At 44.4% G+C, this 21,729-nt stretch overlaps 1 protein-coding gene across 1 annotated transcript in view; it reads right to left on the bottom strand.

The window, feature by feature from the left end:
* The window catches only part of dlc1 (DLC1 Rho GTPase activating protein), a 73,250-nt gene extending 62,493 nt beyond the window's left edge, over positions 1 to 10,757 (bottom strand). Inside the window, exons 1-4 of the mRNA XM_072463426.1 lie at positions 10,469 to 10,757; positions 8,151 to 9,762; positions 5,902 to 6,030; positions 5,720 to 5,827 (exon numbers count right to left, since the gene is read on the bottom strand). Coding sequence (XP_072319527.1) covers positions 5,720 to 5,827; positions 5,902 to 6,030; positions 8,151 to 9,762; positions 10,469 to 10,548 — 1,929 coding nt within the window. The 5' untranslated portion in view covers positions 10,549 to 10,757. The remainder of the gene's footprint in view (positions 1 to 5,719; positions 5,828 to 5,901; positions 6,031 to 8,150; positions 9,763 to 10,468) is intronic.
* Positions 10,758 to 21,729: the final 10,972 nt, after the last annotated feature.

The raw sequence follows: 21,729 nt of genomic DNA, 5'->3' as shown, positions 1-21,729 counted from the left end.
AGTTCTGCCGAGACCTGTTTTCCCAAATTAACTGTTCCTAAACCTAACCCTAACTTTACCCTAATTGTAAAATATTGCATAATTTAAACATTTGCTTGTGGCTGCGGCGGTTGAGTGGCAGAACTGGGCTGGGGGGAAAAAACGTAAGCGCAGGTACCGGCGATGCTCTGTTTGAAGTGCGGTCGTCAGGGAGACAGAATACAGACCCAAACACACGGGGTCAAAGGTGACGCTGTTATGATGGTGAGGGGCTGACGGATAGAACGGAGCCTTCACTTTCAGCGTATGCGCGACATGTAAGACGTGCTAAATTTAACGGTCAGGCCTGTCCTGCCCCGCGCCTCGTCGAGGAGCTGTCCCGGAGCGATTGTGAGGAGCGATGCCAATGGGAATGCAAACAGTCCGAGGTGAATGATGTGTTGTTTCCGACTGTAACATTGAGAGGAAGGTGCGCAGGGGTCAGCAGCCTCCGCCCGCCGCTGTGGCCCGACACATCCTCCTCGGCCGCAGACGACTAAAAATAGACTGTGCTACAAAACCAGAGCCTTTAAACAGCACAAATAACTGAAGGATAGGTGACTGAATACAAAGATACATTAGTTCAGCCACAGGAAGTACCACAAGACAAGTACAATCAGGTACTGCAATTAATTATACCGTAAATACAGTACATCTACTATTATACCCGGTTTAAAACACTGGTACTGCAACACTATGCTTATAAAACATAAATTCTGCAAAACTAGTAGTTTTTAACTGCTTATTTGTGCTGGGTCTGGGTAATAACTGTAATAACACTGCCTAAGGACCCACAGAATGTAAAACGTTTTATCAAAAGATATTTTATTGGAAAAGAAAAATAATATGTACGATTTGTAGAGGTTTCCAACGTTCCAATTTTTTTTTGTAAAAGTAGCAACTACATTTTTTATACATAAAAAAGAGGACATTTTAATGCCACCAACTCCATAACGTGTAACAAAACTGGATAAGCAGCATAACGTGTAACAAAGCTGGATAAACAGCATAATGTGTAACAAAACTGGATAATCAGCATAACATGTAATAAAACTGGATAAACAGCATAACGTGTAACAAAACTGGATAAACAGCATAACGTGTAATAAAACTGGATAAACAGCATAACGTGTAACAAAACTGGATAAACAGCATAACGAGTAACAAAACTGGATAAACAGCATAATGTGTAACAAAACTGGATAAACAGCATAACGTGTAATAAAACTGGATAATCAGCATAATGTGTGACAAAACTGGATAATCAGCATATCGTGTAACAAAACTGGATAAACAGCATAATGTGTAACAAAACTGGATAAACAGCATAATGTGTAACAAAACTGGATAAACAGCATAACGTGTAATAAAACTGGATAATCAGCATAATGTGTGACAAAACTGGATAATCAGCATATCGTGTAACAAAACTGGATAAACAGCATAACGTGCAACAAAACTGGATAATCAGCATAACGTGTAACAAAACTGGATAAACAGCATAATGTGTAACAAAACTGGATAAACAGCATAACGTGTAACAAAACTGGATAATCAGTATAACATGTAACAAATACACTGTCTTTCCAAAAATAAAGTTGCCACAAAAAAAGGTCAAGAAGCGTTAATTAGGCCCGAGCCCCAGCAGGGCGGAGGGCCTATTGCTCCCGCAACGCTGCCGAAGGCAGCGTTGCAACTGTCTGACCCCGTCGCCCCTGGCAAGTACAGTGAACTAGCCCATGCCGAAGGCATGGATCATGCATACTTACTCCTGCTATGACAGAAATAGTCAACAATGAGTGAATGGGCGTAGCCCATTCACTCATTGTTGACAACAGCAGCGCGAAGCATTCCTCCAAAAACCCTCCTGGCATCGTCCCGATGCCGCAGGCATGGGCCATGTTTGTATCTGCTCAAATCAATGGAAGTCTATGGTGAGTGGGCGGGGCATCCCGACGGAATAGGGAGTGACGAGCGCGTAAGCGCTCGTAATGATGATTCCACCCCATGGCGGCATGGGGAAGGCTTAGAGCTTTCAAACTATGTATCATTTGTTGTTATAGTGGAAACGGCTATATTGTTTTTGCTAAAAATATTATTATTTTTATTTTTCTTGTTCTTCTTCAGCGCTTTGATCTCTAATTTGACCCCCTGAACATGCTCAAAAACTCACCAAACTTTGCCCAAAATTCAGAATCGGCGAAAAATTTCGTTTTTTCTGGGCCATTTTTTTTTTCGTTAAAAAATGGCGCGACAGCGCCACCGACAAAAGTCAAAATACATTGCGCCTATGGGAGACGCCCCGAGGTCAACTTTGTCGTAAAGCCACGAAATTCGGGACACGCATTCCTCTCGTGAGGACAAAAAAAAATATTATTGTGGCCTTGCCCCCAGACTTACCCTATGGCCGCCATCTTCCTTTGAAAATGAAAACACGCTGTGTTAGCCATTTTGTTCACATCAAACTTTGACGAACTCCTCCTAGGGCGTTTTGCCCACCGACTTCAAAATCGGCGTACGTCCTCTGGACAAGTGGGGCATCTAAAGTTATCCAATTTTTTGAGATACCTTTTACGGTCTGTGTGCGGCACAGCCGCAAAGTTGGACAACTTATTTTGGAATATTGCAGGTCTAAAAATTGCTCCCATTTGATCAAAACCAGTCCGATTAGGACCAAATTTGAATCAGTTGTTAAACTTTCTAGTTTGGACCAGTTTAGGCTGACAAAATTGAAATGGCCGCGATAGCGCCCCCTACAGAGTGACCTTTAAATTAACATTGAAGGTCAAAAATCAGTTTTACCAAAATTGTCTAAACTTTACCCAAAATTCTATTTTGCCGTCCCGATCACAAAAGCCAATCACAAAAATGCCTAAATTTTTACGGCGTAGTCGTAGCGATGACAGAAACCTCCCATGTTATCCCTATGGGAAAACCACAAAATCTCTCAAATATCCACATTTTTATGTTTTATACTTTAACGAACTCCTCCTAGTGCGTTTTGCCCACCAACCTCAAAATCGGTGTACGTCCTCTAGACAAGTGGGGCATCTAAAGTTATCCAAATTTTAAGGATAGCTTTTACGGTCTCTGTGCGACAAAGCCGCAAATGTTTCCCAGAATTCTGACTATTTGGCCTTCAGAGTGGCCTATAAACAATAGAGTTTTTCCAAATGACATGATATTTTGAACAAAATTCTAATTTGCAATCCTGATCATAAAAGTATGAGAGCCAAAGTCATATTTTGTACGGCGTAACCGTAGCGTTGACAGAAACATCCCATGTTATCCTTATGGGAAAATCGCAGAATCGCTCAAATCACCACATTTTTACGCTTCACACTTTAACAAACTCCTCCTAGGGCGATTGTCCGATCAAACTCATATTTGGGGGAAATCATCTACACAAGCGGGGCATCAAAAGTTATCCATATTTTGATTCTAGGTGCTACGGTCTCTGTGTGGCGGACCCGCAAATATATGTCAGAAATGGGAAAACAGCGAAATCTCTGAAATGTTCACATTTACGCTTCACACTTTAACAAACTCCTCTGTGGGCAATAGCTCGATCAAGCTCATATTTGGGGAAAATCATCTACACAAGCGGGGCATCAAAAGTTATCCATATTTTTATTCCAAGTGTCACGGTCTCTGTGCGGCGGACCCGCACATTTGACCGACATTTGTGTTCATTTGCACTGGATTGGCCATGTCCAATGTGTCGCCGTCTGTCAAGTTCTTTTTTAATTCAACACACAATAAGGGCGCCATCTTTATCAAGTCGAAAGCGCAGAGTCGGAAGGCCGGCGGCCCGCGAGGGCCGTTGGATGCCGCTTGCGGCTTTAATATTAGTTTGTTCCACCTTTAGCTTTGATTATAGCTCTGGTATTGTTTGAATAGGTTTCTGCAATGTCAAAAGATCAAGTTAATTCTAGTGTTATATTAGTTTTGCACCAAGGTCTTGTATTGCATTCTTCTCAAACATACCGACATACTTTCCATGACCACGGGATATATCTTTCCGCATGGTTGTTGGATTTAAATATAGACTAAGACAAACTTATTGATCCCCACTTATTGATCTCTGCATTTTGGTCCTATAATCCCAATGAAAGCCACCTGCTCACAACGTAACAACTCCAAACAAACAAGCCGGCGAGACACCTGCTCCACAGAGTATAAACCTGCTTAAAAAAACACTGGGAGGAAAGAATAGCATTTCCCCTAAAGAGAAGACACCTGCTGTGGCACAACATCCTCTCATGTTGGCCCCAAATTCGATGCAGGAATAACAGCCACCTGCTGGAAGCCAACAATAGCCACAGGGTAACGCTAGCATGTGCAGAGACTCAGTTCACTTTAACCCACTGCCTCTGTGACAAGCGGTGGTGGGAATGCAAACCAGTGTGTGTCATTATTGTACATTTGTCCCATTATGAAAACACAGACCTTATAGAGCATGTAACTTTGTTTAGTTGAACTTCTAACCAGGCGTTTACCAGGTACTGACATAACCGGGCTCAAACCTTCTTCATTTACAAACCAAAACTGATAAAACATCTATTACAACTATTTGAGCATTTGTCCTCATTGTGAAATACTTGTACTGCGCCACTGAAAAGATCAAGTAAGGGTCACAACACTTGAAAGTTTGAAAAGGATTCAACACTCCACAAGGAGAGGCTCTTCAAGAAGCCGCCATCCCATTGGCCTGAATCAATCACTTTAAACCCACTGTAACTAACATCAGAGTGAAAGGCTGTTCTACCGGGCCACAACCAGACCAAGTAAAGCAGTTGTGAAATGATATACAAAGTAAGCAATGACAACAAGCGAGTGCAATAAAGAAGCCTGGAATGAAAGATGTCGCTTCATCTGGAAGCTATTTTATTATTTTGTGGTTGGATAAGAAGATAAGAATATGTTTTTAAATGAGGTCCCGCATATTATTTTGTGGTTGGATAAGAAGATAAGAATATGTTTTTAAATGAGGTCCCGCAATGTGTCAATACTACTACTACTATTCAGAGTACACAGACAGAAGAGGTCTTTTCTGGGTCAAAATGTGTCAATACTACAAGTGCAAATACAGAGAGAAACTGTTCACTGGTCAGAACGTCTTGTCTGGGTGCTGCCCACCTGCAGGGGCCATGATAATTAGTGTTTTGCATGTTATACCAGTGTCATTTTGTCCCATTTGAACAACAGCAGGGTCAGACCGTTGGCCACCGGCCCTTTCACTTCGCCCTCATTCTGAAGTCAGTTGTAAAACAGGCCTGACAAAATCATTAAGTGAGCAAGCAAGCACATCTCTTGAAACATGCCCCCATCGCTCCCCCTGATGTTAGCTTTTCACCTCCAAGACCCTCCCAAGTGACCCCTTTGTTGAGGCGAAAGGATCTGGAGCTTTGGAAGCAGCTAATTATAGAGTTTAACGTCTGCTTGACTGATCTCTAAGTGATGGGGAGACATTCCTGCAATCGCAAGATTTACAACAACTATGTGCATTTTTGTGTGTTTCTGTTCAAATATGACACTGTTGTTCAAACAATCTCTTGAAAACAGTTCAGAAGATCAAAACGTGCAATCTGTATATTACTATGGATTTGGCTTTGATGAGAACCTTTGTGATCAGAGTGACTGTGGGAATGTACCTAGATACTGTTTGTAATGATGTCTGGTAAAATGTTCAGTCACTTACTCCATTTTTGGGCTTTGCTCCAAGACAAGCTTCAGGGTGACAGGAGAAGGTGTTGTCACGTTGTTGTGGAGAGCTTCTCACTGTTGTTGATCCGGAGCCATCAAACTCCTGCATAGAAGAAGAGTAAATGTCATACGATTTACCCGATTGAATATTTAAGGGAGAGTATTGTTGAATTCTACCTGATGCCGAGGAAGAATAGGTGTGCTTCTTATGGAGGATGTAGCGCTGAGGGCGTTCTCAATCTCCTGGTCCAGTTGATCCAGCTTCATCAGCAGAAGTATCATAGAGTCCAGGCGTACTTGTTCATGCTAAAAGATTCACAAAGCAAATGTATGTTTTCACTGTTTGTTCTCTCTACTTCAAAGTTTAGAGGAGTTTTGAACTTCTAGAGGGAAGTTTTTACTGTTCATTGAAACCCGGACTTACACTGACCCCTAGTGGCTGTTGGGCTATTACACAGGTATTACAGCTTATCTCTAATGTTGTTTTCATGAAGTTTAAGCCATGAATAAACACTGTACCTTTTGTTCCCACAGCGTGTCTTATATTGTGTGGCACACTGTTTTACTTCTCTCTCAAGGAAGATCCAGAGAAATTATGTCACATGGTTCGCTCAATGGTACCAAACAGATATTGTATTATTCTCCTCTAGTGCAGTGGTTCTCAACCTGGGGGTCGGGACACATGGGGGTCAGGACATGATTTCAGGGGGTCCCCAGATGAACATTTTAATATCATCTTAAACAAGGCTTGACATCCTTCAAATTATGTGGTAAATGTATATATTAATATTTGTTGGCCTATCAAAGTAATTTATCTAGATCTATATCCATAAAATAACACTATTATTTTTATGAAGTTGTTTTGATGAGAATGAGCTCATTCAGCCTGTGTCTGTGCTCACACCTATAGGACAGTTTACTGTTTAGAAGGGATCTTAGCACTGAACAGTCCTGTAGTGTGTGTGCGGTGTTCAGAGTATGTATGGATTACAATGTGCTTGTATCGGTTTATTTGTTAGTACTTCCTTGAATCTGCTGTCACATCCTCATGTTGTGACTCATGCTCAGCCCTCACCAACATCCCTAATAAACTTATAATTATGTTCTTATGATATGCACTTATACATACATTTATTTTCCAGTAGGAGGCCAATTAGCCTGCCCAAGGCGGCCCCTGTTAGGTCAGCTGGGGTAGCCCAGACATGAGGGGCTTTCACTCTGAGCTATGGCCGTTCATCACTCCGAACAGTCTCCCAGGCTAACTTTCACAATGAAACTCTGTACGTGGTAAAACAATGACATCTTTACGAGACCTCACTGAATGAACAAAGGCAACATGCTCAGCATGGCAAAACAACCACAAAAAGGACAAATCAAAAATAAGTGCAGTCACAAGTCAGAAGGCTGTGTTTTTAGGGTTTTCACGTCAAGTTCTGTTCTTGCTTTCACATCTCTTGAGGTTTCACTTACATTCCTCCCAACATCCTGTGTTTTTTGTGTGTGTGGTTTTTTTTTTTAACATGGGAGACATTTCTCACACTGTGTGCACTTCAAGACCACTCCTTCCTCTTTCCTTCTGCATAATCCGACAAACTAGTGACTTTTTCTGACAAAAAAAATATTTAGTATTCACAGCCCATATCAATAATAATGATCCCGCAATAACAAAGAGAAAAAGCACACTACTTTGGAGATAAAGGACAGTGGAGCGTAAAGGGCCTACGGTCTAAAACAGATAAACTTATAGACAAAGTCTAGCAGCCTGATTGGCAATAATAAGAAACTGCAGGTATATCTTGTATATGATCTTGTAGTGATCATAGTAGTAACTACTATGAGTAGTTAGTAGTTAATGGTTGAAGCTTGAATTCCCTTCTAAACTAGAATGATCATATTTGCTTAACCATTTACTGTTTTCACATTTAACTTTACATATATTAATTGTTTAAAAAGTCTGGTGGTCCTAATAGTGCAAGTGAAATTCTATATTTGTGACTCATTATTAAAGCTCAATCTGGTGTTTAAAAAAGTGTCTAACCCATTGTCAATGAACATTATCTTAACCATTTCAAATTCTAATTTTGAATATTTTAACTCAGTCGTTGGCCCATTCAAATTCAGAAAGGCGGTTTGAGTCTGTCACAGTGGATGCTACTTGAGCTCGCCCAACATTCTGGGACTCTATGCCCTTATAGGACCTTGTTTTGCAATGAGCCGTTGAGAAAGAGTAAAACATTTCACAGATCCCCCCACTCACAGATCTCTCAGAGCGCGTAAGAGTGAAGTCATTGTTTTCCACAAAGCCTGCCAGAGTGTGGGACGATAACCACTTGTTGGCCTTGACTGCATGGTTGTGTCATTATGTTGAAACCGTCATTAAGCATTAGATCACAATAAAAAAAATACTGGTGCTGATGCCGCCTTACCTTTCTAACGCGCACTTTGACCCCGTCTTTGGCTTCTGCCTCTGACACTTGCTCAGTTTCATCCGTGTCTCCACCGGCTGCGTCTTCAGGCACGTGCTGCTCCCCGGGACCGCCTGCCGCCTCTTCAGCAGGTGTACGGTCGCAGTGCGTGTGGCCGTCTCCGTTGCCATGGCGATCAGATGGGACGACCCCATCGCTGACCAGTGCAGAAGACAGCTGCGGCTCTGGGGTCTGTTTTTCAGCAGCCGGACCATTAGGCAAACGCTCAAGGGCAGTTAGATGGAAACTCTGGAGGGCATTTGCTTCGACTGAGGTTGCCTCTGGAATAGTGTCTAATGTAGAGACGCTCTGCTCGGGATGAGATGTAGTCTGGTCCACAACAGTTTCTTCAGTAGAATTTATTGAAGATTTGTTTGTTAATTGTTCATCTGCACACTGAGTTGTGCTTGTCTGTGTAGGTTCTTCTACTGAATACTGCTGAACAAGTGTGATATTATCACTGCCACCATTGGCCAGAATATCGAAATATATGGGCTCTGTTCTTCCATTTATACACTCTTCACTTCTCTCTTCATTTGGCCTGTCCATTTTGCAGGCCTTCTGCTGCAATAACATCTGGTCGGCTATTTCACTGTTAACAGTCTCCGCCAGAGTCTCACTGGTCTCTTGACAATCCTCCTCCCCAGCCCCGATGCTTCTTAAAAAACGGTCTTCAAATTCGATCAGGTGTCCACCCGGGTCATTCGGTCCATCTCTCCTGTCAGCACAATCCTTCCTCAAGATTTGACTCGGTCCTTTGTCACATTGTTGTTCTCTCATTACAACAGCCTCCACTGTTTTGTCGGAGCGGGACGGCACACAAGCGCTCTCCATGAGAACCGGACTGTCCAGCGCATCGGCCTGCGCCGTTGCAACATCCAAACAAGAGATAGGATGACCACCTCCTACGTGTGGGAGGCTAGCTGTCGGAGTTATTGCAGGGTCAGAGATTTGAGGTGCTATGCTGTGCCCTGCTGTGTGCCCCTCTTTTGTTTCCTGGTGATCTGGAGAATTGCCAGGACTGTCACCCGCACACAGTGGAGACTCATTGTTGGGATGGATAGTGATGCATTGTTGCTCCTCACATGTATTTGGACATGTCAAGACATTTTCATCAAGCACAAGGTCACGAGTCCGTCCCCCCTCCGCATCACTGCTAGCCATTTTCCCAAGTATACTATCAGTTACACAAGCAATATTTGTTCTAGACATCCCACTGTGTCGGTCAGTCTCCAGTTCCTCAGTTTGGATGGATGTCGTCACAGAAATGTTTGAATCCATTAGCTCTTTGGAGTCGTCCCGCAAACCGCAATAAACCCCAGCATCGTCAACGGGAGCTGCTTCCTCCGCAGCTTGACTTATGACCTCTGATGACTGGTGATGGCATCCTTCTGGCATGGAGGCACACCTTGTCCGACGCCCTTGTTTGGGCCCCGCAGTCACCCGGGATCCCTTCCTGCCCAGTTCATGGCAGCACACCAAGTCAAGGTCGTCATAGCTGTACTGTTCCTCCCAGCTCCTTTTCCTGATGGCGACCGGCATATTGGAGAAGCTAGCCCATAGAGATGATCGCCTGAAGGGAATTAACATTGAGCAGTTAGAGCCAAGTTAAACACTCTTTTCTTTGCTGCATTTGACAGTTGACACTCGCAAAATTACCGTATTTGCCAACAATTGAAGACATTATTTTGCACATAGTTGTTCATTGATTACACGTGCATAAAGAAAATAGTGAATGGTAGCAAAAACTGTCAACAACATTCCAATTTTGCACCATATCTTCATCTACCGACTGTAAAAAGACAATCGTGTAATGATTGACATATCATAAAACGCATGATTGGATTTGGTTCAACACACTATGGCACTTACTCCTGCACTAGGGCACTTTTCCTGTTCTGTTCTTCGCCATGAAACACAAGCAGCGAGAGAATATAAAGACCAAACAAGCAGGATGTCCTCTTAGTGAGCTAAACATCTGCCACTCTGACATAGCTATGGCACCGCTGTGAACGTAGGAATAAGGTGAAAGGTGAAACTTCACATCACTACCACCAAATACAATAATGTCCACCACGAATAGTGCAAAGTCAATTTTAATGGAAGCTAATCTGAAGTTTATTCCTTAGCTTGTAAACACATCCCTTCCTAATGTTATAATGGCACGTTGAATACATTCTGATATACGACTTGTACATTTTCCAACAACGAAGTGTGTTTTACAGCCCTATAATTCAAAAACAGTGATTACAGTTATTACACATCAAGTAATAATCCACCTCTTTGGAAAGAAATGCAGCTTCAGGTTGTCTTTCCATTCATCGGAAACAGCAGAAGTAAGCATTAATCCATGTCGCATCCAAACGTTAGATGTTGCTGTCAGTCGTGGATAGTCCTCTCTGTTCGTGGACTATCTAGTGAGCTGTCTTGGTGGTAGAAGCCAGTGGCGAGAGCAAAGCCGGGGAGCAGAGACGAGTCCGTGCACCGCTTCCATCTTGATCGCATTAGGTTTTATGCTGACGCTGAACGCACGGAGCAAAGGGTGGTGGTGTTCGAGGGGCTGGCTTTCTCTTCTCTCCCCCCCCCCCCCCCCCCCCCCCCCCCCACTCCACCTCTGCTTTCCTCTGCTGGATCTCTTCCTCAGCGTGGTCTCCTCCCAGCGCTGTGGACAGGACGTCTGACTCACATCCAAGAAGCCCCCTCCCCCTGTCCTGCAACACACTGTGTGCATTTAGTCCCTCTGCCTCCAGGACTTTCTCTGCTCACTGTTGGTAGAATCTTCTCTCTCTCTCTCGCTGGACTTCTTCATCACCTCTTCAGAGCGCTGGGAACGGCTCCCAGCACCAGTTGGTCTTGATTAGGAACAGGCGGGCGCCTCGCAAGACCTCTGACAGGGGGCTGAAGCAGATTGCTCTTTTGTTTTGGCAGCTTTATCTAAAGCTTTTTTTTGGGGTCTTCAAATGTGTCATTTGGTTACGTTCGCAAGCATTCTTAACCAAACAGTTAAGAAAAACATAGCAAGAAGCCAGAGTAAAACATATCCCAAATAAATGTATGAATCAATGAGCAGTAAGAAGCAGTCTGATGAGAACAAGTCAGAAAAATAACACTGATCATTCACTATTCACTAGTCGCCGTACAAAAGCCAACCATGACAAAACCGGGTCAGCTCAGGACAAAACCTAATTTTTAAAAAGTATCTGGTTACGAAACAAACAGTCCCAAAGTCTGCCTCGACACTACATTTTCTGGGACCCACCGCTTCCTTATTCAATTATCAGAACTAATAAACATAAGGAACTCATTTTACTTTGGCAAACTTCAAATTACCGTTTAATAAATAAAAACATACACGATTTTCACATGGTGTTTCCAGTGTGATTTTGAATTACCAGTGTTACATGTCTTAAAACCATGTATTCCATGTAACAGAAATACACACCCAAAATGTACTTCAAATGATGTTTTTTACTACGATCATGTGTTCAATTAGCCTCTCTCTTGACTGAACCCTTTAACAGTAGTGAATACCCCTGTTATACATCAACGCGGCCTTTAGTTTGGTGCTGTAAACCAGGGTTAATGCCTTTTAACCCGTGGGTCGTGCAGATGTGCAGCGAAGAGGCCCTGGATGAGTCTTTTCTTAGGGGCCACAGTGGGAAAGTGTCCTCCTCGGTCTCCGCCGCCTCTCCCGGGACACAGCTGCTCCGTCTCAAGAGAAAGCATCCAAACTCAACAAACCCCGCAGCTCGACGTCACACGCAGTCCACCGTAATGAAAAGCAGATCCGGACGGTGCTCGCAGCTTCCACCCGCATGACTCAGGACATCCATTCATTACCGAAGAGGCACGGCCGACGTGAGCCTATAATTTAGGCCCCGACTCCCGGCTTCTGTCAATCAGCGTGCGTTTCGGGGTCACGGGGTAAAGCGCCGCGATGTCACGCCCCCCCCACAGCCCGGTGGTATAGGTCCAGGATGACGTCTGAAGCACATGTGCAATCGACAACATGTGTTTGTGAGAATATGTCCGCAAGCCCTGCAAGTCTTGTTTGTGCATCATAACGGAGGCAATAAAACAACGTGAGGCCTGTTCTGGAAAACTCCTCGAGCTTTTGGTTTGCTGTGGTTCAAATCCGTCACGAAAATATGATTACAATGATTTAAAGCAAATGTGCAGATATGGTACGTTTGGGATTATGGGAATAACCTGAGCAGACAAAGATGGCTATCTGAAGAGAGATACATGTTTTTGTCTCTGTCTCTTTACGTTGAGTGGATTTGATCAAGAATGGATGCATGAATGGATATTTTTATTCCATTCAAATACATTTGGCTTTTAAATGTTGTGTACATAGTAAGCCTATTTTTATCCTATAGTAGATTTATATTATTTTTCGTTAATGCATCCCCTTTTTTGATTTCATATGTTACTTTATTACTGTTCATTGTTGTATGTTGCACCGAATCACCAAAGCAAGTTCCTATGTTTGTGTGTATTTTGTTAATTGACAATAAAGCCTCTCTGATTCTGAATTACATTGTTCTACAAAGCGTAAAATTCAAGCAAATTAACTTTTTCTGAAGAAAAACACACAAATGGTAAAGAAAACAGGTCTTATTGGCAATTTACAGCGCAACCATATTCATTCTAGATGTACTAATGCAGGACTAAATGCTATCTTTACCAAACAATCATGAAATATTACTAATACAACTTGCATCTTTGGTAAACATCTAAATAACGGTGAATGACAGAACGCCAAAAGAATTGCGCGACACTGAACCTTTGGGACATGTGACTAATCCCAGTATAAAAAGGACGAAGATTTTAGAGCGTGCACTGTAAACATCTCTGGTCACATGTCTTGAGCAATCGCACAGCGGCCGCATATAAAAGCCCTATTCATGATGCGAACCCATATGTCATTCATTCTTAAGGGGAGCGATGCGGGCCCAAAGGAAACAGCCTCGCATTCCTCACTGATATAGTTTATTATTGGAAAAATAAGCCAGCCTAAATCACGGGCATTGAAGAACACACACTGTTTGCCCGTGGAAAAAAGAAAAGAAAAAGTGGGCGATGCTGAACTTGAGTCATTTTAGTTTGCGTATACAAGGGGGGTGCTTTAAAAAATATTTAGCTGAACGTTAAACGACTTAAAACAGCAATTTTCTCAAACACAGTAGTTATGCGATGCGCTGCGAAAGCCGATTTACACTTGTTATATGAAATTTTAAAACGCCGGCGTCCCATTTGGAGTGCTAGAAATAACATTAACAAACCACATCATAATCCCTCAACTTTTCCCTGTCACTTTAGTCTGCCCCGCGGTTAACGGCTCCTTTGGAAAGGCCAAGAGTCATGGCGCTTTAAATAACACGCTCTCAGCTTTAGTGGAAACACAAGCTGCTCCAATTTACATGAATTAACCGGCCGGTGGAGACAGCGTGTGTTAGGGATGCCAACGTGGGGCCAAATTACAGTTTTAATTGAAGAATATCTGTGAGGCATCTGTTCATTTGCGCTCGCTTTAATTGTGAGCATCAGAATGCAATAAATGGCCATGGGAGAAACCGAGGGGGTCCGTCCGGGACACTGTGGGAACCGGAAGTTAGTTATTGAAGATACAGCTCGGAATAATCCTCGAGCTAAAGTAATCTGTCTACTCTTCTTATGAGGAGGTTTGTGTGCCTTTTGGAGAAGCGCTCGGACATTGTACATCCTCAATTTGAAATAGGTTTGATCACTGCGGAGAGCATTAGACCTAAAAGATCTAAAGGGACCTGGTCCACGCAGCACCCACGGGCCCCGGACAGGTTCTGAAGAATGAGAGACACGTTTGCCAGTGGGGAAAATAAAATGAGCCTTAACCTTATCAATAAAAGTGTTTTTTATATCCTGTGTGTATTTGAATTACAAACAAGACTCAACAATATGTCAAGTGTGGAAAAATAACAGATCATATCCAATGTAATGGAAGTACAAGGGCTCATTAAAGTGGAGGCATTTAATTCTGGACAATCAAGATGTAGTAATCATTTTATACTTAAGAATTAGACAGAAGTATTTGATCCACAAGGGAAATTCAATTGGTTAAAAGAGGCTCATTCTGAAAGAAGGCATCTCTACTGTTGTGTTGGAACTGTTGCTAGTATTTTATTGTGTAATATCATATCATGAGGTGAAAAAGCCATAAGATGATTCAATTCTAAAGTATTTTGGTAAATGTGCCTCCTTTTGCCATTTGCTTCAGATATATATTTGCTTTAGTGCTCAAACACACATAGATGAGGCGTGTTGGAGTCGATCTCTATTTTGTAACAGGTTTGCACTGTCCAAACATGAAGCTGTGTAAATCTGAGTCATCTGGATCTGACATTGGAAGTCAAAGCTGTTGATAAACACTGAAGATCTTTTCATTGTGTTCCATCTGGTCTTCATCTCTTTAGTATTCGAGGACAGCATATTAAGGATGCAGATGGCCGCTAGAGGGCAGCGTTTTAACGTCAGCACTCGCACTAAAGGTCGTTCATAACGTTACATTAACACATATTTCACACAACTCTACTCCACTGGGACCAATAACTCGGGCAGCATTGAAAACAGCTCCATGTGAGACGGGGTATGACCGCCGCTGGAATCCATTTGTGCGGCTTTGGTTTTAAAAACACATGCCTCAAATGCCTATAAATGCATAAATACACACATGCAGGCATATTCTCACACCTCTGCGCTCTGCATCAGCTGAAGATAATACACAACTACTTCGAAAGTTATAATAAATCCTTTTACCTAAGACCTTATCGTGGTATTTTCGGAATATTTAAAGGTGCACTATGTGACGTCTGACGATGCTATTACTTTGCCAGGAACGCTCCACAGTATGTTATTTTCAATTACCTGGGTGAACGTAGATTGCTGTGACCAGTTAGATGCATGTTTCAATGAAAATAGATAACTTGATGCTATATTAACATAACATTAATATAGCATTAAGTTAACATTACAGACAAAGCAATAACATCTCTAAGGACACATTAATACAGAAATTAGCGTCCATAATACAGCAACATTAGCTGAATATCGGTTCAGACGATATCTTGTTTAGGCCAACGATGTGATGTAATAAGACGTCCTATAATGATTAAACTTGTACTTTTATAACACTGTTCTGAAGTTGCTTGAAGGATAAACGCTGCTCTGGTGTTGGTTGATATATCGGTATTGGAACTGGAAAATCTGGGTCATCGCGTCCCAAATCTCCACGGAAACAAGCAGATAGTGGACGTCCCGCCACCAGAAAAGTCACATACTGCATCTTTAATTATAGAAATGGTCTCAAATTTACTTAGTTGTTGTTATTGTGACATAGCTGCGTTTGTAATCCTTATTAGTAGTATTGTTTGTTATAGTAGTCATTTAGACATTTGAGTAGACTAGCAGTACTTAGTTAGTAGTAGTAGTAATAGTAGTAGTAAGATAAGATAAGATAAGATATGCCTTTATTGTCCACACATGGGGAAATTTTGGTGTTACAACGCAGTAGATACAGGGGGAAAGGACAGATAACTTATAGGAAGTTTAAAAAGTAGTAGTACATAGTAATAGTGATATTAGTACACTTTGAAAGGAAAGTAGTTTAGAAACACCTCTTTAATTTGAATATAACCACACTGATGTAAATAAAACACTGTCTAGAGAATTATATTGAGCAAAACAACCACAACGCCCCACACTTACACAACATCTCACACTTGTTTTCCTCACCAAACCAAAAAAACAATCCACTCTCATGTTGTCTTGGACCACATTAACGCCCGCCCACCACCATATGATGACCATATGCTGCGCTGGCGCTGACCACTGCATTACAAGACCCCGTAATGTGTTGTCGATAGATACGGTTACCACAGCAGATCCTCATCGGAAAACACTGGCTGATGTAAAAAAAAAATGGGGCCAAAAGTGGTGTCACGACTTGATCAGATGAAGACGTGCTTCCGATCTGTGTTCATTTACATTTCGAGTCCAACTACACCCGCCCAACATCTGCTCTGCATCTCACTCTATCTTACAAGCTACATTCAAAACAAATTAAGATGCAAATGGTCGCCATGTGTTGAGCAATATTTTTATAAATCGTTTTTTGAGGGTAACTTTTGTCTCATTTAGCAATCTAACACACACACTTTGAAAGAGTGTTTTATTAAGAGTATAAGAGGTTTGGTTTTTTATAAGAGTATTTTTTCTAAGTTATCTGTTTTTTGTTTAATATTATACTTCTGTAGCTAATCTGTGTTGCAACACTCGAATTTCCCCGATGTGGGACAAATAGAGGTTATCTTATCTTAAAAAAATCAATTAAAAAGCTATAGCTGGAGGAAAGCATGCAAATATCCTAAGGCTAAAGATGCCTTACCGTTTGATGAGTTTCTGATATTATGAATTATTCAGTTTTGCATGAGTCAAATTTAATATTTCAACATTGCATTGCTGTGAGCCTTGCTTTTGGGGAACAAGTATCTGCCTTTCTGCTATAAATAAAAAATAAGTCGGTTCTCAGGAAATTTGAAGGAAATTGAAGGGAAATGCTTTGTGTATCACATGCAATAGTAACTTACCTGATTACATGATTCAATTGGCTGCTCAGCTTCATTCAGAAACTCAAATCCTGCACGTGCTGCCTGAAGCGCCTGTCGTAACTGTTAGTACATTACACGACCAGCTGGGGGCGACAACACCAGACAAATATGACTAACACTTAAGATAAGATAAGATAAGATATTCCTTTATTGTCCCACATGGGGAAATTTCATTGGTGCAACGCAGGTAGATACAGAGGTAGATACAGAAGAACAGATCACTTATAGGAAGTCTGAAAAACACTTTCAGTAGAAGATCTCCTATAAATAAACAAAAACTCCCATAGACAAATAAATACATAAATACCATGTCATGTGATCACGACAGTAATTGCACATGAATATGTGTCACGACAGCACATGAATTGCACATGAATTTCACAGTAATTGCACATGAATTGCACATGAATTCCAACAGCAATTGCACATACGACAGAATTGCACATCAGTATTAAGTTAGGTCAGTATTGCGACGGGATAACGTGACGATCTCCGGGTAAGACGACTGTTCTCTGCAGTTTCATGAGTTCCTCCTTTGTGGAAACGCGGTACGGCGCCGGCCGGGGGGCGGGGCCGGAGCCGGGGGGCGGGGCCGGAGCCGGGGGGCGGGGCCGGAGCCGGGGGGCGGGGCCGGAGCCGGGGGGCGGGGCCGGAGCCGGGGGACTCAGAGCCAAGACACATCGCAACGACACGACGAAAACACTCAATCCAGCCGAATAAAGTCAAAACAAGTTCATTTAAAGCGATTCCAGTGCGTGTCCCGATCGTTCGTGAAGTTCCTCTTTCATATAAACGTGTATGTAAACGTGTATATAAACGTGTACCGACGACACGCCGTACTTTAGCGCGGCCGGAGGGCGCGGGGGGGGGGGCTGGTGGGCTCGCTCGGAGCTAGCTCACGTCACAACAACACAACGAACGCAACGAAAAACGCTCAAATCCAGCCGAAAAAAGTCAAAAACAGTTGAATTAAAAAACTATTCCAGCGCGTGTCCCTATCGTACAGTAAAATAGAAAAAATATACTAACTATATTTACAAAATATAGGAGATAAAGCACAATAAGTGTGAGAAAGAAGAGAGAGCGTTTACACCGGGCTGCCAGCTGTACCAGCGCCTTATGACGTATATGACGTATATATACTTGCAGACACTTTTAAGTACAACGACAACAGTTTGGATATTACGACAACATAGAGGAACGCCTCGGTCCGTATGACGGGGAAGAAGAAGAGGAAGCGTGACCTGGTCGGTGACGATATGAACAGCGGGGAGGACTCCCCTGGAGCCACTGATCCTGTGCAGCGTAGGGCGTCTTCTTGCTCGTCTATGGAGGGCTCTCTCAGTGAGGAGCAGGGCGGGGGGGTTGCAGATGTCGGGGATGTGAGTTCAGAGTGTAAGGTGTTCATAAAGCTCGCGCAGGATAATGCGTCCTTTAAGGGGTGGGATCCGATGGCGTTGACAAGGAGCCTGACTGTAGCTGTGGGAGTGGTCAAGCATGCGAGTGTCCTTAGGGATGGCTCGCTGCTGGTTGTGTGCAAGGACGTGGCTCAGCAAAGGAAGGCGATTGAAGCTAAGTGTCTGGGGGGGAAGGACATTCTTGTGTCTGATGCTGTAAGAGGCACGGTCAGGGGAGTTATAGTAGGCGTCCCTACGACGACATCTGTGGATGACATAAAGGAGAATTTGACTGGAGCTAAGGTGGTGGATGCTAGGCGGTTGAAGATGACCCGGGATGGGGTAAGGTGTGACAGCCTGTCGATAATGATTAGATTTGAAGGTGGGATCCTGCCTCGTGTGGTGTGCGTTGGGTACATGCGCTATGGCGTACGCCCATATGTTCTGCCGCCCCTGCGTTGCTTCAAGTGCCAGCGCTTTGGGCATATTGCAGCGGTCTGTAGAGGGAAGCAGAAGTGTGGTAAATGTGCAGGAGACCACGAGTATGGGAAGTGTGACGACGGAGCAAAACTCAAGTGCTGTAACTGTGGGGGAGAGCCTAGCTCTGCCTACGGGGGATGCGTGTTCAGCAAGAGGGCTGCGGAGGTGCAAAAAGTTAGAGCCTCTCAAGGCATATCCTACGCGGATGCGGTCAAGAAGGTGTCTGGTAGTCAGGTGACGGTGGATGCAGTGGGGGCTGCCAGTGCTGCTGGTGTCCTAGGCGACAGGGGAGGGGGCAGCGTTGCCCGCAGCCAGGGGGAGGTCCCCACTGGGATGCCCGTGAGTGTGGCTTCCACGGGCAGAGGCCCTGTGGGTGCGGAGGATGTACTGGTTGTGAAGAGGAAAGATTTCTTCCTCTTTATAGTGGAAGTGATTAACTGTACTGGGCAAACCAAGAAGAGATCCGAAAAGACTAAGATCATCGCTAAGGCTGCAGGGAAGTACTTTGGAGCTGGGGGCCCCGAGTGGACGGAGATAGAGGATGCGCTGCGGGAGGGCGCCCTGCCCCATTCTGGCAGTGGGAGTGGGGGGGCTCCCGATGCGCCGTCAGGTTCCGGGGGCTCATAATGGCGGTGGTTGTCTTGCAATGGAATGCGCGTAGTCTTCGTGCTAATGGCCAGGAATTTAAGCATTTTGTCTCTACCTTGTTGAACAAGCCTCACGTTATGTGCGTGCAGGAGACTTGGTTACGACCTAGGTGGGGTTTTGGGATACAAGGGTATGTGTGTGTTAGGAATGATAGGGAGCAGGGTAGAGGCGGAGGTGTGGCTGTGTTTGTCCGAGATGACCTAAATTACGTTGTTGTCAGTGTGAGTAAAGCGCCGGAGGCCCTGGCGGTGAGGGTCTGGCTGGGTGGTGAAGCTGTTACTGTGGTTAACCTTTATAATCCGTGTGGTGAGTTAACGCTAGAGTCCTTACATAGTATCGGTAAGGATGTTCGGGGAAAGGCCGTGTGGTGTGGGGATTTTAATGCGCATAGCGCTTTGTGGGGCGGTAGTGGTACCGATAGGTATGGGCAGGTGGTAGAGGGTTTTATCAATCAAAGGGAGTTGGTTTGTCTGAATGATGGGGGTGGGACCCGCTATGATATGGGGACCGGTGCGGAAAGTGCAATAGATCTTACACTTGTGTCCAAGGAGTTAGCTGGTGTTTGTAGTTGGGAGGTTCTTGGTAATCTTTCTTTTGGTAGCGATCACTATCTAGTCCGCACCGTGATTGGCTTTGGGAGCTGCGTGGTCAGGGGGACGAGGATCCAGAGGTGGCAGTTGGCAAGGGCGAACTGGGGGGCTTTCCTGAGGAAAGCTGATGATGGTTCTAGGGTTCTGCAGGAAGGAGGATTGACTCAGGTGGATGATCTCAATAGTGCAATTGTCTCGCTCATCACGCAGTCAGCGGTAGGCACGATTCCTAAGAGTGGTGGTAGTGGACATAGGAAGCGGGTGCCGTGGTGGACTGAAGCATGTGGTCATGCTGTTAGGGCGAGAAATGCGGCGTTTCGCCGGCTAAGGGTTGCCCACACTGAGGGTGCCCTCATTGACTACAAGAGGGCCCGCGCTGTTGTGCGGAAAACTGTGAGAACGGCCAAGAGTGCCTATTGGAGGCGGTATTGTTCCAAAATTGGGAGAGAAACGCGTCTCGGGGATGTTTGGGGGATGATTAAGCGGATGCATGGGGTTGAGCGCCGTCGTGGGACCCCGGTCCTAATACTGAATGGTGTTGAAGCAGTCAGCGACGTTGACAAAGCTGAACTGTTGGCCAGCACCTTTGTGTCGGTGCACAGCTCTGACAATCTCTCACCTGCGGAAAGGCACTACAGGGAGAGTACTTTGGCCCAGAATTCTGAGCTGATTGGGCACCAGTCTTCGACTCAAGATGACCTTGACCTTCCGTTTAGTTTGTTTGAGCTAAGGAGAGCACTTTCTAAGGCGAAACAGACAGCCCCGGGTAAAGATGAGGTGTGCTATGACATGCTCTCTCATTTGACTGATGACACGCTTGGGCTAGTCCTGGGTCTTTTCAACCGTGTTTGGGATTCAGGTTGTGTTCCATCTGCGTGGAAACAGTCTACGGTGGTGCCGGTTCTGAAGCCGGGTAGGCCAGCGTCTGACCCTTCAAGTTATAGGCCGATTGCCTTGACGTCGCAGCTCGGGAAAACGATGGAGCGCATGGTTACCGAGCGGTTGGATTACTTCTTGGAGAGTCAGGGTTTGCTTCCCGCGCACCAGAGTGGTTTCCGTAGGGGCAGGAACACCATGGATTCCGTGTTGTGTTTGGAATCTGATATCCAGCTGGCCAGGGCTCAGAAAGAAAAGGTTATTGCGGTGCTCTTTGATGTGGAGAAGGCGTACGATATGGTTTGGAAGGATGGGCTCCTCATTAAGCTGCGGAAGTGTGGTGTGAAGGGTAAACTGTTTAACTGGGTCCGGAGCTTTCTGTCTGGCCGGCGTATCCAAACCAGAGTGGGCGCTGCTTACTCTGGGGTCTATGGGGTGGAGAATGGGATCCCGCAGGGGAGTGTGTGTAGCCCTATCTTGTTCAATGTTATGATTAAGGACATCTTTGACGACGTGGATGGGTCTGTTGGGAGGAGCCTTTATGCTGACGATGGCGCTCTATGGGTGAGAGGGAGGAATCTCCGGTTTTACGAGGCGAAACTGCAAAGGGCAATACAGCAGGTGGAGCAGTGGACCCTGAAGTGGGGGTTTAAACTGTCCGTACGGAAGTCTCAAGTGATCTGTTTCTTCAATGGACATAGGGACGTCTCCCTTCGACTGCATGGGCAGGTGCTCGAACAGGTCAGGGAGGTGAGGTTCTTGGGGGTCACCTTTGACGAGAGGCTTAGTTGGCGTCGGCACATTGATGAGGTCAGTGGTAAATGCAAAAGGGTGAATAACTTGCTTCGTTGTCTATCCGGCCAGGACTGGGGGGCCAGCAGAAGGTCGCTCCTGGGTATTTATC

The sequence above is a fragment of the Eucyclogobius newberryi genome, unplaced genomic scaffold (genome assembly GCF_026437365.1).
Source record: "Eucyclogobius newberryi isolate DKJ021-1_F unplaced genomic scaffold, fEucNew1.0.hap1 SCAF_4, whole genome shotgun sequence".
Classification (NCBI taxonomy): Eukaryota; Metazoa; Chordata; class Actinopteri; order Gobiiformes; family Gobiidae; genus Eucyclogobius; species Eucyclogobius newberryi.
Note: the sequence above shows the minus strand (reverse complement) of the source record. Positions and strands in the feature narration are given on the sequence as shown.